At 33.4% G+C, this 25428-nt stretch overlaps 4 protein-coding genes across 6 annotated transcripts; 3 read left to right on the forward strand and 1 right to left on the reverse strand.

The window, feature by feature from the left end:
* The first annotated feature begins 2935 nt into the window (after positions 1-2935).
* Positions 2936-7672, forward strand: LOC123921867 (stomatal closure-related actin-binding protein 1). Of its 2 annotated transcripts, none has more exons than XM_045974572.1 (13): positions 2936-3181; positions 3678-3978; positions 4295-4423; positions 4616-4708; positions 4846-4986; positions 5143-5211; positions 5383-5466; positions 5594-5774; positions 5874-5990; positions 6129-6187; positions 6316-6450; positions 6608-6757; positions 7316-7672. In XM_045974572.1, the coding sequence occupies exons 2-13, from the start codon at positions 3697-3699 to the stop codon at positions 7358-7360; spliced, it is 1485 nt and encodes a 494-aa protein (XP_045830528.1). In that variant the 5' UTR covers positions 2936-3181; positions 3678-3696; the 3' UTR covers positions 7361-7672. The 2 variants fall into 2 exon arrangements, with proteins under 2 accessions (XP_045830528.1, XP_045830527.1); XM_045974571.1 differs by lacking the exon at positions 2936-3181 and adding an exon at positions 3228-3345.
* A 1713-nt stretch (positions 7673-9385) lies between these two features.
* On the forward strand, positions 9386-11664 carry LOC123923628. Its single transcript, XM_045976320.1, has 3 exons — positions 9386-9543; positions 10005-10999; positions 11348-11664. Exons 2-3 carry the CDS (start codon positions 10034-10036, stop codon positions 11351-11353), a joined length of 972 nt encoding a protein of 323 aa, XP_045832276.1. The 5' UTR covers positions 9386-9543; positions 10005-10033; the 3' UTR covers positions 11354-11664.
* A 61-nt stretch (positions 11665-11725) lies between these two features.
* On the reverse strand, positions 11726-14014 carry LOC123923627 (cation/H(+) antiporter 4-like). Its single transcript, XM_045976319.1, has 2 exons — positions 13117-14014; positions 11726-12995 (listed from the first exon to the last, which is right to left on the reverse strand). Exons 1-2 carry the CDS (start codon positions 14011-14013, stop codon positions 11883-11885), a joined length of 2010 nt encoding a protein of 669 aa, XP_045832275.1. The 5' UTR covers position 14014; the 3' UTR covers positions 11726-11882.
* Positions 14015-16465: 2451 nt separating this feature from the next.
* LOC123923149 (protein DGS1, mitochondrial) lies at positions 16466-24686 on the forward strand. 2 transcript variants are annotated; one of them, XM_045975812.1, is made up of 14 exons: positions 16466-16805; positions 16991-17105; positions 17551-17754; positions 18284-18421; positions 18572-18733; positions 19356-19550; positions 20151-20251; positions 20741-20830; positions 21592-21664; positions 22060-22088; positions 22172-22295; positions 23081-23191; positions 24103-24203; positions 24329-24686. In XM_045975812.1, exons 1-14 carry the CDS (start codon positions 16597-16599, stop codon positions 24447-24449), a joined length of 1773 nt encoding a protein of 590 aa, XP_045831768.1. In that variant the 5' UTR covers positions 16466-16596; the 3' UTR covers positions 24450-24686. The 2 variants fall into 2 exon arrangements, with proteins under 2 accessions (XP_045831768.1, XP_045831769.1); XM_045975813.1 differs by lacking the exons at positions 16466-16805; positions 16991-17105 and adding an exon at positions 17157-17314.
* The last annotated feature ends 742 nt before the right edge of the window (positions 24687-25428 follow it).

The following is a 25428-nucleotide window of genomic DNA, read 5'->3' on the forward strand; positions in this document are numbered from 1 at the left end:
AAATATGACATAACATAAATTAATTTTTTTAGTTCCTTTGTTAAAAGCTTAATTAACTTGGATAGAGGTTTTTAATTATTAATTATAAAAGTATTTGAAGTCTACTTTAACTAATTTTTTTTATAAGCAAAAATTTATTATAAGGAAGTACAGGGGTACATCAAACTCTTACAACAAAGAGCACTAAACTAAGTGTTTAGAATACAAGACATATAATTTAAACACTAAAAAGGAAAATGAGAAGTCCTACGCCCCTACCGACTAGTGAACCACAAGCAAGAATGAAGTTTGATTGTCTCTAATAACGATGAAACATCCGGTATATTGCCCTTAAAGATTACTTTATTGCGAAGATTCCAAATATTCAAAGTGGTTGCCAACCATACCAAGTACCAGACACGACCTTTGTCTTTCAGTTTGAACAAATCACCAAATAAAAGGAAATGATCTCTGCCATCGACTCCGGTTTGTAAAAATGTCTCTAACCAAGATAAAACTTTGTTTCATACTCCCTTACTAAAAGGACATGAAAAGAAAAGATATTTTTCGTCCTCGGCTTGTTGAAAACAAAAGACGCAAGATAATTCGTGATGATTAATCAAAATACCTCGGTGATGAAGAATTGTTCTTGTTGGTAATCTGTTTAATAATAATCTCCAACTGAAAACATTTATTTTTGAAGTAACATCCGACTTCCATAGGCGCTGAATGACCTCGAGCATATGAGCATCTTGAAGCTCAACCTGCCGCAGGTCTAATAAATTCGTATAACAGGATTTAACTGTGAATAATTCATTCGAATTCGGAATCCGGCACCACTAATTGTAATTATTGTTGTGAAGGGAAAAACCATCGAACATACCTTATAATTCAGTAAACTAATGGATTCGTGTTGTAATGTCTTGTAATATGTTTAACTAATTTTTCTTTTGACGTGAAGTTTACTTTAGCCAGTTTTTTAAAATAGAAGTTTACTTTAAGTAGTTGAATAGACTTTTGGCTTATAATTTTTTTCCTTCAAATTAATAGTTTAATTTTTTTTTTTTGTGGTCAAGATTAATAGTTTAATTCTAAATAAACTTACTAGTGAGATATGCACTTTTTATATTAAAAAGTTTACGCTGACTCTACTCACGCCTAACAACAAATCATTTTTAAAACATGTTAAGCTTTTTTTTAAACAACACATAATTGATTCAAAAAACAACACATAATTTAAAAATGCTTTAATTTTTTGTTAAACAAGTTCAAGTCAAATAATTCACATGGAAGCATCTACACCATAGTTTGAATTCTCATAAAAAACAACAGCATCAAAACTCTTAACTACTACTACTAGCTTTTTTAAAAAAAAAACTCTTAAACTCATCAAAATTAACGGTTTATGAATTTTATTACATACCGTTAATTTTGATAGATCTCAATAACACATAAAAAGATTTTCAATTTTTTTTAAAATTTATATAGATGATCTATACGATATAAACTTTCTATCAAACGGTGAATTTTATAAAATTCATATTCGTTATCGGATTATTGATAAGTGATGCACCGTGCACTACTTGATGAGCTTGTGCATAACAGAAGCAGCCACACCATAATGCTTCAAATGGCGTGCACGAAAACTAATATCGAGCTAAAAAAATATTAAAAAATGGCAAAAAGCTCGTACATGTATATATTACGGTGTTGGTGTATATTTTTTGTATGTAGAAAATATTTATGATAAAAAAATTGATGTTTAAATAACAAACTAGTATTTTAAATTTATATTCACAGAAAAGTACAACCACGATAATATACATGAGAGTTTGCCCCATTTGGATTATTTCAAGCAAAGTTAACATCTCAAAAAAGAAAAAGATGGAAAGTGTGAGTGAAGTAATTAATAAGCTTTGACAGCTATGTCTTGAAATGAAATGGGACCAAAGTTTTTCAATTTAAAGGCATATAGTAGCATGAAGCATGACACCACCATAGTTTAATAATGTAACATGCTAATCTAATAACAAAAATAATACTACTAGTTAGTTAGTTACCTCAATAACATTAAAATTCTTAGGAAAAATTTACCTTCAATTTAGAATTAGATCCTACGAGACTTTATAGGTGCGTTTGATTTGCTAAAAAATAGAGGATTTGACATGACAACTTTTGTTGTATCTTGTTTGATTTGAAACTAGTTATGAGACTGGACAAATTAGGTAGCAAGAGACAGAACAAAAACAAGATTTTTTGTTCCCCACTGAACCACGAGACAACTTTTTGTCCACCGTACAACTATAAAAAATACAAAAAATATCCTTTTTATTTTCGAATATAAAAATATTATCGTCCTATATCTCTTCGGTACAGTTTTATCTTATTATGTATTATCTTGTTCTGTCATGTACTGTTCTGTCTAATCTTGCTGTTTTACGAATCAAACGCACCCTATAGATTAATCTATATGATTGCATATATAAAATATCTGATTTACGGAAAAACAATTATAATATGAAACATCGTAAGTGATGAATGTACCAAAAAAAAAAAAATCGTAAGTGATGATTCTTTATGAAGTAACAATTAAAAGATGTTTAAAATTAACACATACATATTTTTTTACCAAGTTTATGATGATCATTTTTATGACTGAAGTAATGATTTAATGTAATTGAAATCAGTTTAATTATAACAATAAAAAACAAAATATATCTCATTAAACCGAAATCAATTATATCATTATTTTAACCTTAAAGAATACTCGACATTTATAATTACATTAAATTGTATTATTTGATCAAATTATTATCAATATGTTAATCTCTATATTATATTCGGTGTCCATGATTCATAGCTTGCAACTAAACTAACTAAGTACAAATCTCACATAGTTGAATTCAAATGATGTTGTTGGTCATACATAAGAGAAGTGAAACTTAACAAAACATACATAAAACACAAATCTAACGAAGTGGGGTCCACACAACCCACGGATGCCACAACAAAGTCACCCTCTTTAGTCTTTTCCTTCCTTTCTTTTCAAAAAGCAATCTTCCATTCTCTCTCTCTCTCTCTCTCTCTCTCTCTCAACAAAACCAGTGATTCCCGTTCTTCAAAATCAAATTTTGTAGCAACCCTTTTACATCTACTCCCACAATCACAAGCCTAACCACTCATTTTCACCTCCTCATGATCTGTAAGTTCAACCTTTCCTTTTTTGTCTTTTTTTCTTTGTCTTTTTCTTCATTGCTTCAAATCATATAAAAAATGTGTACAAAATAAGAAAACTAGGGTTCATTTTCATTTTGAACAAATCCCAGAATTTCACTTTACTTTCATAAGTTTAATGCTAGTAGTAAAGTAAGTAGTTACTCTTATTTATTAGATTCTTTATTTTTCTATTGTTTTGTTTAATACTTTTTTGTTCTGTTCATTCATATCTTGTGTTTGGTCTTTGTTTTTTTGTCGTGTACTTTTAACTTATTTATAAAAAATAAAAAATAAGAAAATTAAAGTTCAGTTTCATTTTTAAGTAATTTGAAGAAATCTCAGATTTTTCCTTCAATTAGCTTAATGCTAGTGGTATATCTAATTATAAGTCTCTTGTTTTTGGATTATGTTGTTTTGTTGATGCAATATATAATGAATGTTTCTTATTTTTAAGCTAAAGATTGTATTTTTGTGATTGGTAGAAGGAATTTGTTGTAAGAGATGACGAGGGTAAGCCGTGATTTTGGCGATACTATGCAAAAAGAGGCGGTGCCTGCGGTGTCATCTGATGTGATGTTTGCTTCTAGTCGGTTTCCTAATTACCGAATTGGAGCTAACAATCAGATAATGGAGACAAAAGATGATCCGAAAGTGTTGTCTATGAAGGAGGTTATTGCGCGGGAGACTGCTCAGTTGTTGGACCAGCATAATCGTCTCTCCGTTCGTGACCTTGCTAGTAAATTTGAGAAGGGTTTGGCGGCAGCCGCTAAGTTGTCCGAAGAGGTGTTTACCCTTCTTTCTTGTTGAAAAACTCATATTTAACAATATAGTTATGTTTATTCTTTCTTTTGAAGGGTTTTGTAGTCTTAGTCTTAGAGTTTCGTTATGTTTCAATTGAAATAACCAAGGTTTTATATTACGGCCACGTTACGATTCTTGAAATTGTGGTAAAGTGCAAATAGGCCGATATGGCCACAATTGCGGTTGTGATGCGACTGACATGACCCCAAAAACTAGGGAAATAACCAATGATCATAGTTTCTGAAGATACTAATATTCCCTACTTTAATCGAGTTTTTCATATGCTGGTGAAATTCAGGCCAGACTTAAGGAAGCAGCATCATTGGAAAAACATGTTCTTTTAAAGAAGCTTAGAGATTCACTTGAATCCTTAAAGGGGCGCGTGGCGGGCAGCAACAAGGAGGATGTGGAGGATGCTATTGCTATGGTGAGTTTTTCTTCGGAGATGAAATAGAAAGATATGTTCTTCGCATTGATTTCTTCATGATAAACATATTCATGTTTATCCAGTTATGTGCTATTTTTTTATGAAGCTGACATTGAAATTAAATATTCGTGTTTGTACTTCATAAAAATCACAGTGGAAGATTGTGCATGTTCTTATCTGTGTACTCTTCAGGTTGAAGCTCTAGCAGTTCAACTGACTCAAAGGGAAGGGGAACTAATACAAGAGAAGGCGGAGGTGAAACGACTGGCAAATTTTCTTAAGCAGGTGACGCTAACCTTATGGCATACTAAAATGATTTAACTTCTATGTTATGAAATATATTTACCATAGCTATGTCTTCCATACATTCACGTGTAAGGAAATTTACTCTATCAATGCTGAGAGTATGGATTCATTTTCAGGCTTCTGAAGATGCTAAGAAACTTGTTGACGAGGAAAGAGCTTTCGCTCGTTCAGAGATAGATAATGCCAGGGCAGCTGTTCAGAGAGTGGAAGAGTCACTTCAGGAGCATGAGAGAGTGTCTCAAGCTTCAGGGAAGCAGGTTTGCACTTTTTAGTTGTCATTTACCGTATTTCATTATGCCTTAAAGATAAATTTCATGACTTAATATTACTTTTGTTGTATTCATATAGTTTTATTCATGTAATTAACTGAGTAATTTTTGTGTGGAATTTTGTTGGCTTTGTGGGGTTTTTAGGACGTGGAACAATTGATGAAGGAGGTTCAAGAGGCTCGAAGAATCAAAATGCTGCACCAACCAAGCAAGGTATATATGAAATCCTAGTCCCTATCTGATAGTAATAATTGTTTTCCTTTTCCTGAAATGATTTTCTTTATAATTGTTATTGACATTGCTTTCCCATATAGACTTAAATTTCTTTTTATTTTCTTCAACTTCATCAAGCTATTTCAAGTAAATGAATATGTTGATTTGTAGGTCATGGCTATGGAACATGAACTTGGAGCATTAAGAGCTCAACTTGCGGAGAAGACGAGACATTATCTTCGACTTCAGAAGGAGGTACGCCTCTATAATCTTACGCCGAAGTGAAGATATTGTTATATGATTAAGAGGAGTAGTTATATGATTATCTTCCATTGTAAGCATCTTTAACTGATTATCATTTATCCTTCATAATACTTTTCAGCTTACAAGGACAAAGAAAGGAGAGGAAAATGTTCCACAATTATATGAACTTGAAGGGAATGAAACCTTAGGTTCTTATTTGCAAATTCAACCTTGCTCTGATAATGCCCCAGATATTTCAAAATGTTCAATTCAGTGGTGTCGTGTATCATCTGATGGTGCCAAAAAGGAACTTATTTCAGGTATTGACTTTTGCACGATGAATATCTGTTGAAGGCAACATTTTCTTTTGTAATGCTTTTATGTTGAACATGCAAGTTATGCCATTTTATCTTTCTCAGGAGCTACCAAATCAGTTTATGCACCTGAACCTTTTGACGTCGGACGCATATTGCAAGTTGATATTATTTCAGAAAACCAGCACATAATACTTTCAACCACCGGTCCAATAGATCCAGGTCTGATGTCATTGAGTCATTCATATTTGATTTAAATGTCTACAACGGTGTCATCTTACTCTTATCGGTTTAAGAGACGGAGACATATTTCGTTGCACAACCAAGTTGAGCTTAAATCGCTTCTATGATCTTATGCAGCTGCTGGTTTGGGAACCTACGTAGAAGCACTTGTGCGAAAACATGACACTGAATTCAACGTATGTTGTTATGATTCTTTTATTTATTTCCTTTCCACCCTCCTAGTAGTATGTGAGCATCAATGTCAGATATTGATAAGCGATTATTCTGTGTTACTCTATAAGTTTATCATTCATCACTTTTGCAGGTAGTTGTAACTCAGATGAGTGGTTCACATCATCCAACTGAATCTATTCATGTACTTCATATTGGAAAGATGAGGATCAAACTATGTAAAGGAAAGGCAACAATCGCCAAAGAATATTATTCGAGTTCAATGCAGGTATTTGAAATTGTTAATGCTTTTGGTTTCAAGACGATTCTTGTTCGCAAGTGGCAACTTTTCTATCATTCTTTAGGTTTTATATTTTTACCACACAACAAAAGGAGCTATATTTTGATTGTGATGACCAATGTGATTTTGGTTATGTTTTCTTTAGCTTTGTGGAGTTCGAGGCGGTGGAAATGCTGCGGCACAAGCACTATTCTGGCAGCCAAAACAAGGACATTCTTTTGTATTAGCTTTCGAATCAGAGCGAGAAAGAAATGCAGCCATCATGCTTGCGAGGAGATTTGCATTTGACTGTAATGTATGTCTTTCTCAACAATTTATAAGTTTATGCTCAAATTTTATAAGTCAGATGAGAGAATCAATGGTTGGTATTACATGCACCTTCATAACGAATCGAGAATACGACACAGACACCGAATACGTCACAAACACCGAATACAACACTGTCACATTGACACCAGTAATAATTGATAATTGAACCACAAACACAAACACGAATATGACACAGACACAAACATCGAATACGAAACTGCCACGTTGACACCAGTAATAGTTTGAGAAAGTAAAATATTCGAATGGAACAATGTCGTGTCAGTGTCGATACCGAGTACCAACACCGACACATGTTGAACACCGGACATGCCTTCAATATGAAGTGGCCGGACATGCCACTTACTACACTCTACATGTGTTTGTGTCATGTCTGACACTGACACTTATTGGACACCGAACATACCTTTTATCTGAAGTGCCGTGCTACATGTCTCTTTATATTTACTCACTTTAGGAAAAACAAATCCTTAACTTTATTCGTCATTGATTTTAATTACTATTTTACCAATGTATATAATGGCAGATCATGCTTGCTGGACCAGATGACAGAGCTCCATTAGGGACATAATGAGTGTCTCCTGAAAATCTTACTTTTCCACTTGTAATTAATTATGAGTTTTTGTTCTACCTTGTATTATATGTAAGTTTTAACATGAAAATGTGGCTTGTTATTTATATTGGTAAGTTGGTAATGATTCATTCATATTTTGTGGTGTGAATGATATAATGTAATTTTGTTTCATCAACACTAAGGCTTATTTTAGTTTGCCTTTGTGAGTGAGTTGACAAAAGATTTAGAATTTACATATTATAGAATATGGTTGCAAATGGATTGTATTTTGATTCATAATCTCTATGAGAATTCTAATTCTCTTTCTCATTGCATTTGTAATATTGTGGAAGTGTTAGATTAACAAGGAGGAATAATATTCCTTACCTTAAGATTAATATTATCATTGTTGAGAAATTACTTATATGCTTATTATTAGCTATATTTGTTTTATAGTGAAACTCTGAAGTATGTTAGAAGATTAATGTTCATTGATTGAATAGAATCTGGATATATAGTTACAAATTAGATAAGATGATTTTTACTTTTTGAAGAAAACATTAAAAAAAGAAGAAAGTAATTTGCATAACTGTGATTCACCTATAATGTATATAAAAAATATCAATCGTTACTTGTTTTAGTGGTGATTGACACTGAACTTAGTAGGGATCACGATTCGACCTCATAACTGTGATCGGGAGGAGTTTGAAATCACTTGATGTTAGAAGTTAGAACCGACTACCAAACCAGATTAAACTGATGGTGAAAACAAAATAAAAAAATAATATAAAAAAGGGTTTGTTAACATGTGCCCTAAGGGCACATGATAAGATATACCAAAATAGAAATTCAACATTTAATGATATAAGAAATTTAATGCTTCAAAAGTCAAAATACACAAATTAACATTTAATATTTTCTATTTTTACTTCCTTAACATGTGCCTTAGGCTATGTTTGGATTGATGGTATATAACGGAATGGAGCGGAATGGAACATAATGGAATGGAATGGAGCGGGACGGAATGGAGCACAAAGTCTATTCCATTGTTTGGATATTCAACGATGGAATGAAACAAAATTACCACTCCATCATTTGGGAAGTGAACGGAATGAAATAAATTATAATATTTTTATTCCATTTTTACCCTTATTTAACAAACATTATTTTATTTAAATAAATAAAAAAAACACTATTATTATATAAATATATTACTCCATTGCTACTTTTATCTCCTATATATATATATGTGTGTGTGTGTGGTAATATACGAGGACTTCTTGCAAAATAAATATAGCAAAAAACAAACACTCATACACATAATATGAGAATATATAAAAACGATGATATGGTATCAATTAGAATAAGTTCTAACAAGAACAACAATATTGCACAGATTAAATAGAAGCATATATAATTAAATAATAACAAACAAAAAGTTAGTCTTATAAAACTATAGTTAAATAACAAAAAGAAAAATAATCTTATAAAACTATAGTCATATAGCAACAACAACACTGAGTATTATATTGAATTTGAAGAAAATATCAGAATCAACTCTGGATCAACGAAAGAAAAAAAAATTGACGGGGAGGATGCAAAGAAAAAAATTGACGAGGAAGATGCCAAGCTGGTGCAAATTGGGTAAAATGGTAATATTTCAATTATGAAGTTTCATTCCATTGGATACACCCCAAATTGGGGGGAATGAAAAATTGAAGGATTGAGTGGTATTGGATGGAATTGATTCCATTGTGTTCCATTCCATTCCATTCATTTTTTATAAACCCAAACAATGGAATCATATTATATACCACTCCATTCCATTCCATCCCACCACATTCCATCAATCCAAACATAGCCTTAAGGGCACAAGTTAACATTCTCCTATAAAAAATGGTCGGTGTCATTTTCTTTCTTTTCCATTCTTTACTAGACACATGTATAGTTTCCGTGTGGACCATGCTCTTAATAACTCTTCATCATTTCTACTCATAGTAAAATCATCATTAAACTAATCAAAACTCCAATCAACGGCTACCATTTCTCTTCTCTCCGTGGCTAATATCCAACCGTTGATTCCTTTCCTTCTTATTCTATTTTCTTCTCACAAAATCAAAATCTTCATCTCACTATATAGTTGAATTCTCATTTCTCACTGTCACAATCTCTCTCTCTTGATCAATCATCACATTTTTCAGGTACTTCTCAACTCTAACCAAATTCATAACTAATTTATCTTTTATTTTTGGTGCTATCTTATGATTATTTGTTTATCTTCCATTTTTAATTACTGTAAAAAACTATAGCAAAAAAAAAATCACATTTTTTCTAGTATACCCTGATATCAAATTTGAAGTTTTTCTGCATTTTTTACACAATGGTGATCTAAAGTTTGAATTTTTAACAATATTTTAGTATGTTATGCTAATGTATTTGATTGTATGTAATATTGTAATGTGATCCAGATTGTTGCAGTGTTTAATTTTATAAATATTTAAAGATCCAATTTTTTTAGTATCTAATGCTAATATGAATATGATCTGAAATCTGATTGATTATGAATTTATGATCCAATTTTTTTTGGGGTAATTTTTTGAGTTGTGATGGTTGACTTTATTTGACTTTGATTTGATGTGTGATTTGCTTGGATCTTGACTAGGGTTGATTTGATTGCTATACTGATTTGATATGTCGACATCTGAGGATAAGACGGAAGTTGTGGAAAGGGGTTTTAAGGATGAAAAAAAGCATAAGGAAGATGATAAAGAAGAAGGAGAGAAAGGTGGATTTATTGAGAAAGTGAAGGATTTTATTCATGACATTGGTGAGAAGATTGAGGAAGTTATCGGATTCGGGAAGCCGACTGCTGATGTTAAAGGGATACACATTCCGAAAGTTAACATTCATATGATAGATCTTGTTGTTGATGTTCTTATAAAGAATCCGAATCCGGTACCGATTCCTTTGATTGATATCAATTATTTGATTGAGAGTGATGGAAGGAAACTTGTTTCTGGTTTGATACCGGATGCAGGTACTATTCATGCTCATGGCGAGGAAACTGTGAAGATTCCTCTTACTTTGATTTATGATGATATTAAGAAAACCTATGCTGATATTAAACCGGGAAGCATTATTCCTTATAGGGTTAAGGTTGATCTTATTTTCGATGTTCCTGTCTTGGGAAGGTTTACACTACCTTTAGAGAAAAAAGGAGAAATTCCGATTCCATATAAGCCTGATGTTGATATTGAGAAGATTCAGTTCAAAAAATTCTCGTTTGAAGAGACGGTTGCGAATCTTCATTTGAAACTGGAAAACATGAATGATTTTGACTTAGGACTCAATGCACTTGAGTACGAGGTTTGGCTTGGTGATGTTAACATTGGAGGTGCAGAACTTAGTAAATCTGCTAAACTTGAGAAAAGTGGAGGAATAAGTTACATCGATGTTCCGGTTACCTTTAGACCTAAGGACTTTGGTTCTGCACTATGGGATATGATAAGAGGAAAAGGAACTGGTTACACCATGAAAGGTAACATTGATGTTGACACTCCCTTTGGAGCAATGAAATTGCCTATCAGCAAAGAAGGCGGTACTACTCGTCTTAAGAAGAATAGGGAAGATGGAGGTGATGACGACGATGATGATGAGGTATATTAACTTCTTTTATTTGTTTCTTTATTTCCTAAATTAATTGTTGGTAATGTAACCAAGCATGTGTTTGGATGATTATTTGACCAAAAATGATTTTACTACTAAAACTACTAAAATCACTTCTAGTTAAGACGAGGTGTGGAGGCAAATTGAATTTTCGGTTGATCGTAACCAGACATATGTATTTACTAAAATCACATTTGAATGAGGCCAAAATTAATTTTGACACTATGCACCTTGAAACCAAACACACACTAGAGTAGGTCAACATCTTTCTCTATATTTTCTTTAGTATACTGTATTTGCTTCTGTTATAACTTTTCTGTTCAATCTTTTGTTTTGTAGGATTGAAGATTTGTAGCAACTCATTATTAGCTGTTACTTTTATTTACAACTTATGTCCATTAGTAAGTTAATAAAGGAGACTTGAACCTAAAGGTATTATTTGTGAGTTTGATGAAAATTTATGTTCTTGAGAGATCATGTTGACATTTGAATTATGTGATAGTATAAGTGTACTAGCAAATATGTGCTTTCGGTCTGGCATGTGCTTTTTTTACTTAAAGTATGTTCTTGTTTAAGTACATGATTGATGATCATGACAAGCTTGTGCTACCTTTTGGATAGATAAATGAAAATTTGTCAAGTTTTTCGGTTTTAAATTTATTTTCCTTGCGAATTTGTTTGTGCCTTATGATAATAAAATTTAACAATTGTAACAAATGAACTCGGGAAGCATCTTTACTACATGAATGTGATAGACATGAAATTTTGATGAAAAATTTGAGCTACAAAATTATAATCTCCAAAGATAACTAGAATGATACATACAAGATAATTGTTGTGTGTGTGTATATCAGTGTATGTATGTAGCTGTTCATCATGACTTAGTCATTAGTTGTTGTTGCACAACTAATATTGAAGCTTTGGTGTTAGTATCTCGGGAAGCAAGCAAATCTCCAATCACACCTAACTCGGGATACTCGGTCCATTTTTCTAGAGCTTGTGTCTGAGGCGATTTCACCCCGTTACGTCTCCCAACTATAATGAAATCGTGTTGATTTGCTATATCAGAGATGAACGCAGTGGTATCTGAAGTGTTTTCAACACCAACTTTTTCATATGTCACATTATCCACACTACCATAAACGCCCTTAACACCCTTTAGTAACTCACAATCAAGCATAACATCCCAATTAGTGAAGTCATCATTCTTGATCGTTGAAACCAAGTGATACACGACCAAGTGATAAGTATCGTCTTTCATTGTTCTTTTAGCGAAACACAATGCTTCTCTGTCATCTGGACCCCCTATGAAAATCATGGCAATTTGCTTTGTTTTACCATTGTAGTTGATAGTAGAAGAGCATCCCCTATTGACAAGAATTGCTACCGAACAAGGTGCTCTTTCAATAACTTTGGTGTTCAAAGACCTTATATTCTCGTTTGTCGATTCAACAGAACCATCTTCTGACCATGTAATATGAAAAGGAAGAATGATAATGGATGCAAGTTTGTCCAATGCAAGATAACATATATCGTCGTGCATGAAACGAGGGGGCGATATAGCTGTGTAGGTACTCGCTGATACAGTACCAACATTGTCATGTTCAAAAAGATCAATGGTTGCAATGACATCCTCAGAGAAAGTGTGGCGACCTGAACCGAGTCGCTCTTGAAGGCGATGCGAGATGAAAATGGGGGAGGATCTTCCGACGAGTTCCATGAGGTGCAAGACATGAACTACCAATGGGTTGCTTGATGTAGGATTACAAATGTCAAGAACATTCTTGATGGGAATTATGTGACTTGGCTTGTGGATGCATGAAACTATCTTAAGCTCTGAGTTTGGTTTCATGTTCTCGATGTTTCTTTTTTGATAACCTGCGTATTTTCTTGAAGGATCATACAAGAACTTCACACCGACATGCGCCATGGTTCCCATCACCAACACATTTATAGTCATAACAGATAGTGCTTCATTGCTCATAAGCTGCACATACATTATAGTATACAAAAATTAGACAACTTTTATTCAACAAGTAAATCAAATTTCTTCATATCATGCATGCATGAATGCATATAATGAACATAATATTAGTTAAAGTAATTACCAAGGCATCATGAAGAAACACATTAGTGCAAAAATCCACAACACCCTTACAACCTAACATGAGAGCTAGGCACAAACCATCAGTCTTAGGCATTTTACAATGCCAACAAATTCCAATTGTCATCAGAATTTTAAGCCAATTAACAGAAACTATAATAAAAAACCACACAAGCAGCAACCTTCCATCAACATGTATACCAATATGAACCTTCATAGCACAACTTGTGACAAAAATAGGACAAAGGAACCAAGTACTGAACAATTCTAATTGCTTAATCATTTCAGTTCCCAATGGAGGACCTTCAGGTACAATAAGACCAAGAACTAACAATCCAGCTAAAACACTTTGATTTGCCACAGTTCCAAACAATCCAACTGCAAGAGCTAAAATGAAAACAATACTTTTGTATAATTTCTTCACTGGTCTACCTTCTGGCGTGTTTCTAACAAACCGCCTCATTATAGGACGCAGCAGAAGAGGAGTCAATACCATAAAACATATGAAATAGAAAGTGGTTAAAAGAGCTGCAATGGGTCCTTTTCCACTATCATCATCATTTGAACCAGTTTTGAGGCTGCTAATTACAGCTGTGCCGATTCCTGAAACAATTGTGTTGAAAGCATCCATAACCAAAGCCGTCGAGAGTGCTAAACGTCCAAGTTCCGAGTTAAGAATCTCAAGATCAGAGAGCAAAGAAGCTATGACAGCAAAGTAACAACCACTATGTCCAATAACTATAACTGGTAGAGTTTTTGCTTCAAACTCTCCAATGTAATTGTTCCAATATCCTAAGAATCTGTAACTCACTGTGAGACCAAGAACCGTTGGAATCACAAAGGAACAAAATGCTATTGTCCATGCTTTTCTACCTGTTCTTGTTATCATGGTGAGATCCATTTTCACACCATTTAGAAATAGGAAAAATCCATAGCCAATTATTGATATTACATTTATTACATCTTCAGTACCGTAAGGAAACAAGTATTTTTTGAATTCAGTCCATGTATTTGATATCTTGAAAGATGGCCCTAAAACTAATCCAGCCTACAAAATAAATGTATCACATTAATTTCAATGCCATGACATAACAATACAGTGTCAGTGTCAAATTATAATGTCTAAGGGTGCGTTTGCTAAAAAATAAGGGATTGAACTGGACAACTTTGTTGTACTCTGATTCAGAAACTGGTTATGGTACACGACGTAATAGGTAGTAAGGGACATGCCAAAAACAAGAATTTTTGTCCCTCAGTGAATCATAAGACAACTTTTTGTCCATAGTACGACCATAAAAATACGAAAATACCCATTTTATTTTTGAATATAACAGATATTATCTCTCTATCTCTCTTCGGTGCAGTTTTGTCCTATCCAGTACTATCTTATTCTGTCATGTATTGTTCTGTCCAGTACTTACTGTATTACAAATCAAACACACCCTAACATATTAAGTTTAACTTAATGCCAAACTAGATAGAGAGAAAAAGTGTGAAATGTATAAAAATTAATTATTACCATGATTTGTGAAACGAAATAAGGGACTCCAAGACGTTTGAGTACCAAATGAAAGCATTGAGTAATGGCAAAGATTGTAAGAATTTGCAACTCTAATAATGGCAAAGTTGATTTCATAGGCTCTACACCTTGATCATGATTAGCCCAAATGCCATCAGATACAACCTTAGGTGGTAAATCAACACAAACATTTATGGCTAAGGATCTCAAATCTTTATCTGACAAGGTTGTATTAATACTTGAATAATTGAAAATTGTTCGGTCTAATATCAAATCCGTAAAATGTTTTACACTCTTTGCATTTATCGTCTTATTCATATTCATCTCTTCAAACACGGAGAATGCAAAGATGAAATTGAAACAGACGAAAGATGCAATGTGTAAAAAATTTAATTGATTTGAAGAGTAACAAAATGTGTCTTTAATATAACAACTTCATTTGTGGCTAACACCACGATTTTGCTTAGGTGTGACATTTTAAACATAGATGTATTAAGCTATCATTAACGAATAATCACATGATATGACAATAATATGTGAATTTAACAACTTGTTTTCAACTGTAACCATAAAAATACTTCGTTACAACAATAAATAGAAACAGAATACCGTTAAATATTTCTCTATCAGTTTTGATGTCTTTCATTTGAATTTTAATAGCTATTTTTATCAGTGTTTCAATTTTCTATTATTATTATTATTGTACTAAATATAAAGGAAAAATTTATTTAATAAGTTGTTATGTACTGTATCTACTATATATAATAAGTGTTATTGAAAGATGTTAAAAAAGAATAATAATAATTAATAATAACGCTAAATTGCAGTTTTGACTCCAAGTTTTTTAATTGTTTGACTTTGCACCTACTTTAAAGTGAGCAAATTAGCCCCTTGCATTTTCCCCCTTTTGCATTTCCAACCCCCTCTTGATGTATTTTGACCAAAAATATATCTGATTTTTTCTACACTTGTCTTAATTCTATTGGACAAGCTAAATAATGTATTATTTATTATAAACAAATAGAAAAAGGGAAAAGAAATCAAGTGAGATTCTATTTTACGTGAGAATTACCTCTTACTTATAAACTCTTGTCCAAATAATCTAACAATTAGTGCAAGTCCACAATAAGGAACAAATTGATGCTTGTAAGTTGATGGACTTGGGTACCTTTAGATCAAAATTTACTTGTTGTGCATGGAGGGCAACATATTTACGAAGGACTTATCGAGCCTTGAGCAATGATTTTTGGCGTGCGGAATTCCATGATGATTTTGTTCGAACGCTTCCAAGGTTGGCATTTTTAGATCATCATCCTATTTTAATTTGTCCTAGTGAAATTTCACATGATATAGCTCCAAAACAATTTTACTTTAAGAGTGCATTAATTAATTACTAATTACGGTTGTCCTATGAAAAGAGTTTGTTTATTTGATGTTTGTCATAGTTATATAGGTCAATTTTTTTTTGAAGGAATATAGGTCACTTGTTGCTCACTGATTTGTTGGAAATTTCTTCTTGTTTATGATAGAACAATAGAGTCAGTGAGGATCGACATAAAACTTCTTACATACTACCCAAACTCCTCACCAGAAAATCAAACCCAGTGACTTTATGTGTTGGAAATCTATGCCCCTTTCATAATGTTAGTTATTTGGTTTTCATCACCAAGTCTATTGGATTGCCTAATCTAGTTCGGGAGTCAATTCTCACATTAAGTGATTTGAACATCTCCCAATTGCAGTTGCGGGGATCGAACCGTGATACTTCTACGAAGTCTAGCACCATCACCCCTAAACCAAGTCACAATTGTAAAAAATAAAAAAAAAATAAATTAAGAAACAAAACAATCAAACTTTGGGCGGAGTAGTTATTATTAGTAGTAGCTTGTACAAAAAGCCGGGTTCAGTGGCATACAAATTTCACTGCTCGGAGAACAGCAAAGTTTGGAAGTTACGGTGGTTCACATGGCGGTTATACCATCGGAAGCGGAATCCTCCGCTAACAAAAACTTTCTCTCACTCTTCTACTCCGATTACCTCCGCAATCGATTCTCCGCTTTTCATTTCTTCTCTCCTACAAACTTCCTCTCCAACCTCACTTCTCCCTTCAGATCATCCCGCCGCCGTGAATGTCTCCCTCTTCCATTACCTTCCAAATCTCTCGATTCTTCTATGTAATCTCATTTTCATCTCTCATTTCAATCAAAATGTAAATGCTGTTTGTGTTTCAATGTATAAAGAAAAACGAATCAGTTCTTGCTTAAATGCTGTTTTGTTTTGGATATTATGCTGTTTATTTTTTCATATGAAATGTTTGTTAGGGTTTCTGAAGATTCTATTTGATGATTTTCGTTTGCAGGGATAATACTAACGCATCTAGAGTTCATGCTGTTTTGGAAGATGTGTTAGAGCGTGTTTTGACGAATTTGCATAGCATTCAAAAGAATCTTCAGTTTTGGCAATCCATAGCTGAGGTTTTGTTTTTCCTTTTTCGTTTTCATTACTATCTGAATGTTTTGGTTTCAAGTATGTTGCGGAAAAAATCCACGAAAAGAAGCACTGATATAGTCACGGACACCAGACATATACTGATATTGGCGCATAGACATTGATAATAATTTGAGAAAGTGGAAGTGATTGAATATATATGTCTTAGCTCGGCACCGGACACACGTGGACACTGGTAATAATTTGAAAAAATGACATAATTGAATGTAATTACAACTGTCGCGTCGGTGTCTGACTATAACACATTTGGACACCGGACATGCCTTTGATCAGAAGTGTCAGTGCTACTAAGTGTGTCAGTGTTGTGTCAAACACTGAACACGCCTTTAGTCTGAATTGTCGGTGCTACATATGAAAATGCTCATACTTGTGATATTGATTGTTTGTTTATTTTATTTTTTTTGTGTTCAGAAATCAGATAATAGGAAAGCTTATTTCATGATTTTTGAGAGAGGTCCTCGTGCTTTTATTGGTGAGACTGTTAATTTGTTACGTGGACGTGCTGCTCAAAGTTCTTCCTTACAGAATCTATGTGAATCTGCATCTGGTTATGTTAATGAGAGAGTAGCTATTCTGAGTAGCTTGAGATGTTCATTGGCGATATTCTTGGCTCAGGTTTGGTTCCTTTGGCTTATTGGTTCCTTGTTTTTGAGAGTTTACTAGTGTTATGTGATCTGAGTGACTCAATTTGCTTTATGTAATCATTGTTTATTGTAGTGTGCTTTTGTGACACTGAAGTTATTAGCCGTCCCATATGTAAAGGGGAAGTTTGAAATGATTATGAATGTTTTGTATTTTATTATATACTATTCTTAGGTATATACTTTAAATCTCCTGCTTCTTTTTCATCTGATTGGCCTAACTTTGTTTCTCGGTAGCCCTGCCTGTTTTATGACCTTGGCACAATTATTGGTGTCTCTGCAGAATTTCTTTAATGGACCTTTGGAATAAAATTCAAGTTATTTCGGCATATTAAATGATTTTGGAAACTTATACAAATGATGAATGTATGCAACATAAACCGATGAATTCATGTTTAGTAAATTAAAAACCCTGGTAAAGTTGCTTGTCAAATCAACATAACTCTATTAAATGGCAATATAATTTACTGATATTACTTACAAATTTGAATCTTCATGCTCAGATTTATGTGGAAGTTGATAAAGTTGGAGAGGAGTTAATAACAGATCCAGAGACTAAATTTCCATCATTGTTGGTTACAATTAATGATTTGTTCTCAACATTAGAAGCTTCAATTGGACATCTACATGCAACACGCCAGGTTGTCATGAATAAAGAAAGCAGTTGTTTCTTTTTTCTCTCTCTTTATTTTATCCCTCTGTTTTACGTTATGCATCTTATCCCTATGAACCATGTACATTTGTACCTTGTATTTGTATTGGTACCTAATTCCAGAATTTCTACTTTTCAGAGTGATTCTTCTGTTGATGGGACTTATTCGACTCCCCTGCTGTTTGAGAAGCTGCCAGAAATAAATCAGGAAGGGTCTCAATGGACAGATTGTGAAATCATGGATGCTATCAATTCAGTTTACCATAATTTAGACAAGCTGGAATCTTACACATGTTTCCTTGTAAGAGCTTCTATCTTATGTTTTAATTTTTGGTGTAAGATTTGCTGTTAGCATTTTTTTACCTATATGCATATTGGTTGTTGGAAAATTTATTTTATGGTAGAGCTCTGGTGGTGATCCTAGTCTTCTAGTATCTTCAATTAGAGGCATCAATTGTTAGTTGTAGGTGGGGAAGGTGGAGGATTTTCGGAGCCATGGGTAAAATATTAGGCTCTTTTACCAATGCTAGGTTTGAGGGATTGAATTTCAGAATTTAGGGATTTGGAGAACTAAATTGTTATTCTGTGTGTGATTCAACTGTGGGTGCTCATATCTATAGATGAGCTAGTCACAGTTTCTAGTCTGGTAAGGTTCTTACAGTTATCTTAACTGAATAACTAACTTGTGACAGTAGCAAGTCTCTTTTCCATCTCCCAACCATCCTTGACACTTCCTAATTGGGTATTTGGAGTTGAAAAACTGGTGGAAATTACTATGCCTTGTCTTACTTTCACCATATTTATTGGATCTTTTACAGAGGTTCTGAAGTTGAACAATCAAACCACTTGTTTTGATAATACATATTGATTTCTAGTTTTGTTGGCTTATACTTGGTTTACTTGGTAAATTGATTAAATTTCAGGTTGTCAAACATAGAAAGCCAAAGAAAATAACCCAACACTGGGTCCACTATGCATTTGGTGCTGTTGGTCTCTCAGTATGCTCCCTTTGGCTCTTACGGCATAGTAGTTTGATGGGAAGTTCTGATCTTGATAATTGGATTCATGAAGCAAAGGACTCAACAGTTGGTTTTTTTAAGGATCACGTAGAACAACCGGTACATATCTTCTGTATTATTTGCTAGAGTTGCATTCCTTTTTTTTCCCTGGTCCATGATATCACATCCTTACAGGATAAGTGCTCATAAATCTTTTCAAAAGTAGGATTCCTAAAAGACTTTCATGAGCAATGGCTAATATTTACTTTCTACTAATCTAGGAACATATTGCTCACTAAATCCTTTTTAAAAAAAAAATATGTTACCACAATGATTGAGGTTTTCAAATCAACACAGGGTGGTAGCATAAGGTTTGATATTGTCTAGTAATGACCTAGAAAGCACTAGGTAGATAAGGTTGACTCTGTCAGAAACAAGGAACAAAAGTCCTTCGATAAATATTTAAAACTGGAATAGTGTTATTTCTTGTTTTAAATTCAGTCTACGATAACTATATATTTTATTATATCCTGTTAGTATTCATTCAACTAAAGTTGTCTTGACTCTGGAAGCCTCCAGTTGTATTGAAAATATCCTCCAAATGAAGTTGCGATTTGCAAAACAATCATAAAAATTGTTTTTACTGCTGACCCCATTTATTTCTCCCACATCGTAGTTCTTAATTTCATATATATATATTCTGATGCAATCAATATCCAGATTTTGTCCATCAGAGATGAACTTTTTGAGACATTCAGGAAGAGGCATCAAGGTATTATGGACTTTGAAGAGGTGCGGTTGACTTCCGACTCACTACACAGGTTATTGGTTTTAAAATACACAGTCTTTGCATGTTCTAGATTTGAACAATAATCCTGTATACAACCTCCATGCACATGATTTTTTGTTTAGCATAAACGTTTACAGTTTGCTAATTTTACTCATCCTTCCTAGGCATATAATATACTCCAGTTACCTACTGTGATATTTTAGAATGTTTTCGACCATTTATTTTTACCATAAATGATAATATAATTCAATATTTATTAACTGTTATCAGCCATATTTGTGTCCGAAGAATTTTCAATTGGTAAGTTACATATGTTTGTTCAGTCACCAGCAGCAAGGACAGTCTGGAGATAAATTGCCTGCAAAGTACTTAACTATTGAGTTATTTCTGTATGGCTGACTTGTATTAGCACCTAATCGTGGATATCACTTTCTGACCAAAGTAGTTTATTTACATGTTATTATTCAAAGGCATTGCATGGGTATCACTTTCTTTGTAACTTCTAGAAATTTCTGTGCAGAATGTTGTTGGCTTTCAGTGAGCAGACAAAGGGTCAGAAATTTCCGGTGAATGCCCCAGATCAGAAAATGCTTGAGATTGTCATGGACAGGTGGTTTTGGGTTTCCATATTTGTTGTTAATTGTAATATTTCATTTTACAGCCATCTCCTGCTATGCTGGTAAGATAGTAATTTGGTAATTGTGAAATTGAGTTCAAAGTGTTAATGTAGATATATAGATCTGGCAGTGAACAGTTCTCCACAACATTATAACTACAGGGTTCAATATAAGCTGGCAATAGCCTGGTTGTTTTCCAGATCTAGCATCATAATGGGTCTGCAATCTCCATGTCAATTACTTCGATGGGAGTGGGGTGTGAAGTCACTACCCACTTTCTGTTAGTTGTTTCATAAAGAGCAATTGATTTTGGCATCAACATTATATGATTGTAATGCTATGTCTTTTGCTAATTGCTAAGGCATTTAAGGCCTTGGATTGTAGATTAGCTATTACAGGTTAAGTCAGTAAATAGGGGAGCTTCCCTAGATAAATCATTTTATTTAAGGCGTTATCAATTATCACAGTTTGCCGTAAATGTTTTCCTTTTGTTTTCATATGTGCCAGTTAGAACAATCTGAGTTCCCTGTCTTGCCTTTCGAATAAAAATTTCCATGTTGAATTGATTTAATGATATTTGGAAATTCACCGATATGTATTGGAAATTATTTTGTTTATATTGGTCCTCTCTATATATATTATCTAATTGCAAGAGAGAATTTAGATTCTCTATTCTTCGTTATCACTTTGATTCTTGTAATGTTTGTGTTTAGTGTAAGTGTTATGATCTAATCTATTTTATGGATAAATGTAGATATGAGAAGGAACTCATGCATCCTATTCAAAACCTGCTCAGTGGAGAGCTGGCTCGCGCTATGCTTATTCAGGTAATGTAATTCAAATGATACAGGTAACATGATGTAGGGTACATATTAGTGCTCCTCTTGACAGGGTACTCAACTGATAAATTGTACTTCCTTAGGTGTAGAGAGTGCTCCTCTGACTCAAACTAAGATACACTCTGAATAAAGAAGTGTATATAATAAGTCATTAAAAGAGTCAAAAGTTTACACGGGCCTATTTATAGACCCAGCAAAGGCAAACAAGCTAGTAGATATTCCTCTATAAAGCTGGGATTAAAATCCCTAAATACTAAATTACAATAAATAATCGAACATTAACAATCCTAAATTAATCATAAAACTAAATAACTAATCTGCATCCCAACATCTGTTTACATTGTTTTAACATAACTCATAACTATAACTATTCACTGTTACAGGTTCAGAAGCTGAAACTGGATATTGAGACGTGAGTTTTTCGAATCTGAAAATTTAACGTAACTCATAACTATTTCTCATTGTTTTAATTCCTCACAATGATATTTTGGTCAGTGCAATGCTGGAACTGAACCAAATTCTACGAGCAAATGAAATCAACTTTGCTATTCTGGCTGCTTTACCTGCCTTCTTTATCTCCCTTTTACTTCTTATGTTAGTACGGACTTGGTTCAAACAGGTAATGTTCAATTTTTCGTTTGATTTGAATGAAGTGACCAACTTATAATAGATAGGAGTCCAGATTTGTAATTCTTAATTTAAGATACCTTATATGACTATAAATTAAGTGAATGGAGTGTGGATCTTGTTTGGAGTGAACCCTGCACCATGAAGTAATCAAAATGAATCCGAGAATAATATTGTTGGGAAGGGCAAGTATGCCTGCAAATTACAGCGTGTATATTAAGTTTTGAATTTATAGTCACATCTCTATCTCTTCTTCCCTTCACCTGTAGTATCTCTATCAGCTCAGTTTTCTTTATTACCTTGTCAACTATGTTGCAATTGACCCCCCTCCCCCAATTTTTTTTTTATTGTTAGAATTAGTCACATGTTAATATCTCTTTTAATTGTATAGAATCAGAAATTAGCTACTCAATCACACATTTGACCATTCCTTGTATTTATTTTAAATACATAATAAATAAATAGTGAAGGTGTGCTCTGCTTTACACACAGATTGCAAAATACATTATAATTTCTGATATTAACATGTGACTAATTCTAACATTTATAATTGCACTATTTGCATCATATTGATTGAAGGTAGCTATGCAGTGTTCTTAAGTTATCCATTTTCGATTATTCTCGTGAAATTTGGTTTTCAGTGTACTTGTTATAGTTTGATGATAGTATGATATAATTTTCAAGTCTGATTGGGTTTAAGTGAACATGTCTATGGAGTTTGTATAGTTTCCAATGAGTTTGTTAAACTTCATCTGACATTCTGTCTTGGTTAATCAGGATACAAAAGCTGAGGGAAGAGGTAGAGTTGCTCGGATTCAAAGGAGGCTACTTGTTGTAGAGGTTGAGAGAAGGATTATGCAGTATCAAATTTATGTAGAGCAAGGGTTGGTAAGAAGCTCTACCGACTTCATTTTTATCTAGTTCTCCACAAAATGAAGTTTCAATTTTACAAGTACACATCATTTTGTGCAAGAATAAATATGAATGTGGATTTTATTTTGCCCTCACAGAATAGCAATTAAAAGTTATTAAATGATACAAATATGATGTGGTTTTCCTTGAAATAAATGGACCCCCTTCCATGTATGTATAGTGAGAACAGTTTTTATTATGAGGTGAAATAAAAGAAAAATGTGACAATTATGTTCTTTATATTCTTGCTGTCAATTTCTCAAGTCAACCAATGATAGGCAAAATTTCTTCTCTAATTCAAAACTACTGTATTCCTATTGGAGGCTGTTTAGTGTTGGTAACATTATTCATATTTCATACTTTACTTCTTGATTTGAGAAGTTGATGTTTGGATATAAAAAATTATGTATAAGTTTTGTCTTTTAAAAATCTCATGATTTGGTCTCTTAAACCCTTCAAATAGAATAGAACACCAAGCATGATTTACTCGATTATTTGCTAAATATTCGCACTTCAACAATAATGGTGCTATTTTTTGTTGTTAGATCCTCTATATTTAATTTTACTTATGAGTGTGAATGAACACTATTGACATGCTCTCGTCTAGAATATGTGGGAGGATTTTCACTCATTTGCTTATTATCAATTTATCAGTGCTACTTCTGATTTTGTTTTACCAGTCCACCCAATAGTTAAATTTGATGTTGAAGTTCTTGATGTATGGAGTGCATACCTCATTGTACTTATGAAACATAAATTTTTTCTAAGTGTCTCAATTTCTTTAATTTAGGTAAAGGGGGTGGGGTTCACAAACATTTAGTTAATTTGGAATGACATGCATTCTTAACAACTAATAGAATATACTAACAATATATGTCCATTTGCAGGAGAGTGATGCAAAGTATATGTTTGGATTGGTACTTTATAGCTTGGATCGCTTATACTGCTCGGTGAAGAGGCATGCAGAAGCTTCTGGAGAGTGGCAGTGGTTAGTTCGAACCTCTCATGTCTGGTTACCATTCTGTAACACGGATTTAGATTTATGTTCCCTTGGTATTTCAGCACGTTAAAATACATGAATACAAATCTTGTGACATTTAATATTATGAACAGTTTGCGACAGGATATACTTGATTTGGCTAGACCTGGCCTGCAAACTGAACACAAGCTCACTCTGACATCACGCATGGAGAGGGTCTACGACTGCTTGCTTCCAGCTCTCAAACACCGGTAGCAAATTTTGGATTACTTTTGTGCTTAATTGTAAAGGATGTTTCTCTTGTTTCTTCGAAACCCAATTTTGTTGTAGATGCTATGCCCTCATAGCTTTATTTACTAGCAAGTGGTAAAGTCTTTTATACTTTTGTGTATATTCATTCTAAGGCACAGCGCAACGACAGTATTGAATTGAGTATTCAAATGAACTCTCTGGATGGTTATGACTTGCAGACCACAATTCCTGGTCAAGTAACACTAGGTCTGCTTATAAGAATTCTTGGTCAAATAACGCTTCATATATTTCAATACCCATTTGCATTTCAAATCTTGTAAACTTGATTACCATCGTTGTGTTGGTGGAGTACAATGTCGATCAAGCAACCTTTAATATTATTAATCAATTATTGAAGGTTGTTTAAGGTTGGCTACTTTGAAAAAAATATTTTAATTTTTATTCATATCAATGTCATTTTTTTTAGATTACTAAGATATTAGTACGAAGTTTCCACCGCCGCTAAAAATGTCATCTTATTTTTATTATCCAATACATGTAATTTTTTTTTTGTTAACTAAATTAATAATTAATTTCAACCAATGAATTTCGGCCATAGGATATTGAAATCGCACCATATCTATCGTATGTCTTCACAACAAATATTTTCTCACCTTCACAATGTAATTTTTAATAAATCTTCACAAATTCTTTAAATCATCAGCCACCGTAACGCTGACCTCTAACCACACCGGCCACTGTCACAGAGTCGCAGACATCCAATCAAGCCCGCTGCCGTCACACCAATTGCTGACCACACTGGTAGCTGTCACTTTGGCTGGCCTCAGACACCCATCCCCTGACTCCAGTGGAACCAATACTTTCCCCTTCATCATCTTCTCTTCACTTGTAAACTCAATAAGGTGGAGATTGAGTACCACAACTCAATGTTCACTGTCAAATACTATGAAATTCCTGCAAGATAAAATTAGGATCTTGATAT

The sequence above is a fragment of the Trifolium pratense genome, linkage group LG4 (genome assembly GCF_020283565.1).
Source record: "Trifolium pratense cultivar HEN17-A07 linkage group LG4, ARS_RC_1.1, whole genome shotgun sequence".
Classification (NCBI taxonomy): domain Eukaryota; kingdom Viridiplantae; phylum Streptophyta; class Magnoliopsida; order Fabales; family Fabaceae; genus Trifolium; species Trifolium pratense.

Coding starts and splice junctions, on each gene's coding strand:
- LOC123921867 (XM_045974572.1), top strand. CDS start 3,697: ATGACGAGGGTAAGCCGTGATTTTGGCGATACTATGCAAAAAGAGGCG. Junction 3,979..4,294: donor CCGCTAAGTTGTCCGAAGAG/GTGTTTACCCTT, acceptor GGTGAAATTCAG/GCCAGACTTAAGGAAGCAGC. Junction 5,991..6,128: donor CACCGGTCCAATAGATCCAG/GTCTGATGTCAT, acceptor GATCTTATGCAG/CTGCTGGTTTGGGAACCTAC.
- LOC123923628 (XM_045976320.1), top strand. CDS start 10,034: ATGTCGACATCTGAGGATAAGACGGAAGTTGTGGAAAGGGGTTTTAAG.
- LOC123923627 (XM_045976319.1), bottom strand. CDS start 14,013: ATGGATCTCACCATGATAACAAGAACAGGTAGAAAAGCATGGACAATA. Junction 12,996..13,116: donor TGTTTCTTCATGATGCCTTG/GTAATTACTTTA, acceptor ATGTATGTGCAG/CTTATGAGCAATGAAGCACT.
- LOC123923149 (XM_045975812.1), top strand. CDS start 16,597: ATGGCGGTTATACCATCGGAAGCGGAATCCTCCGCTAACAAAAACTTT. Junction 19,551..20,150: donor AGGATCACGTAGAACAACCG/GTACATATCTTC, acceptor ATCAATATCCAG/ATTTTGTCCATCAGAGATGA. Junction 23,192..24,102: donor TTTATGTAGAGCAAGGGTTG/GTAAGAAGCTCT, acceptor GTCCATTTGCAG/GAGAGTGATGCAAAGTATAT.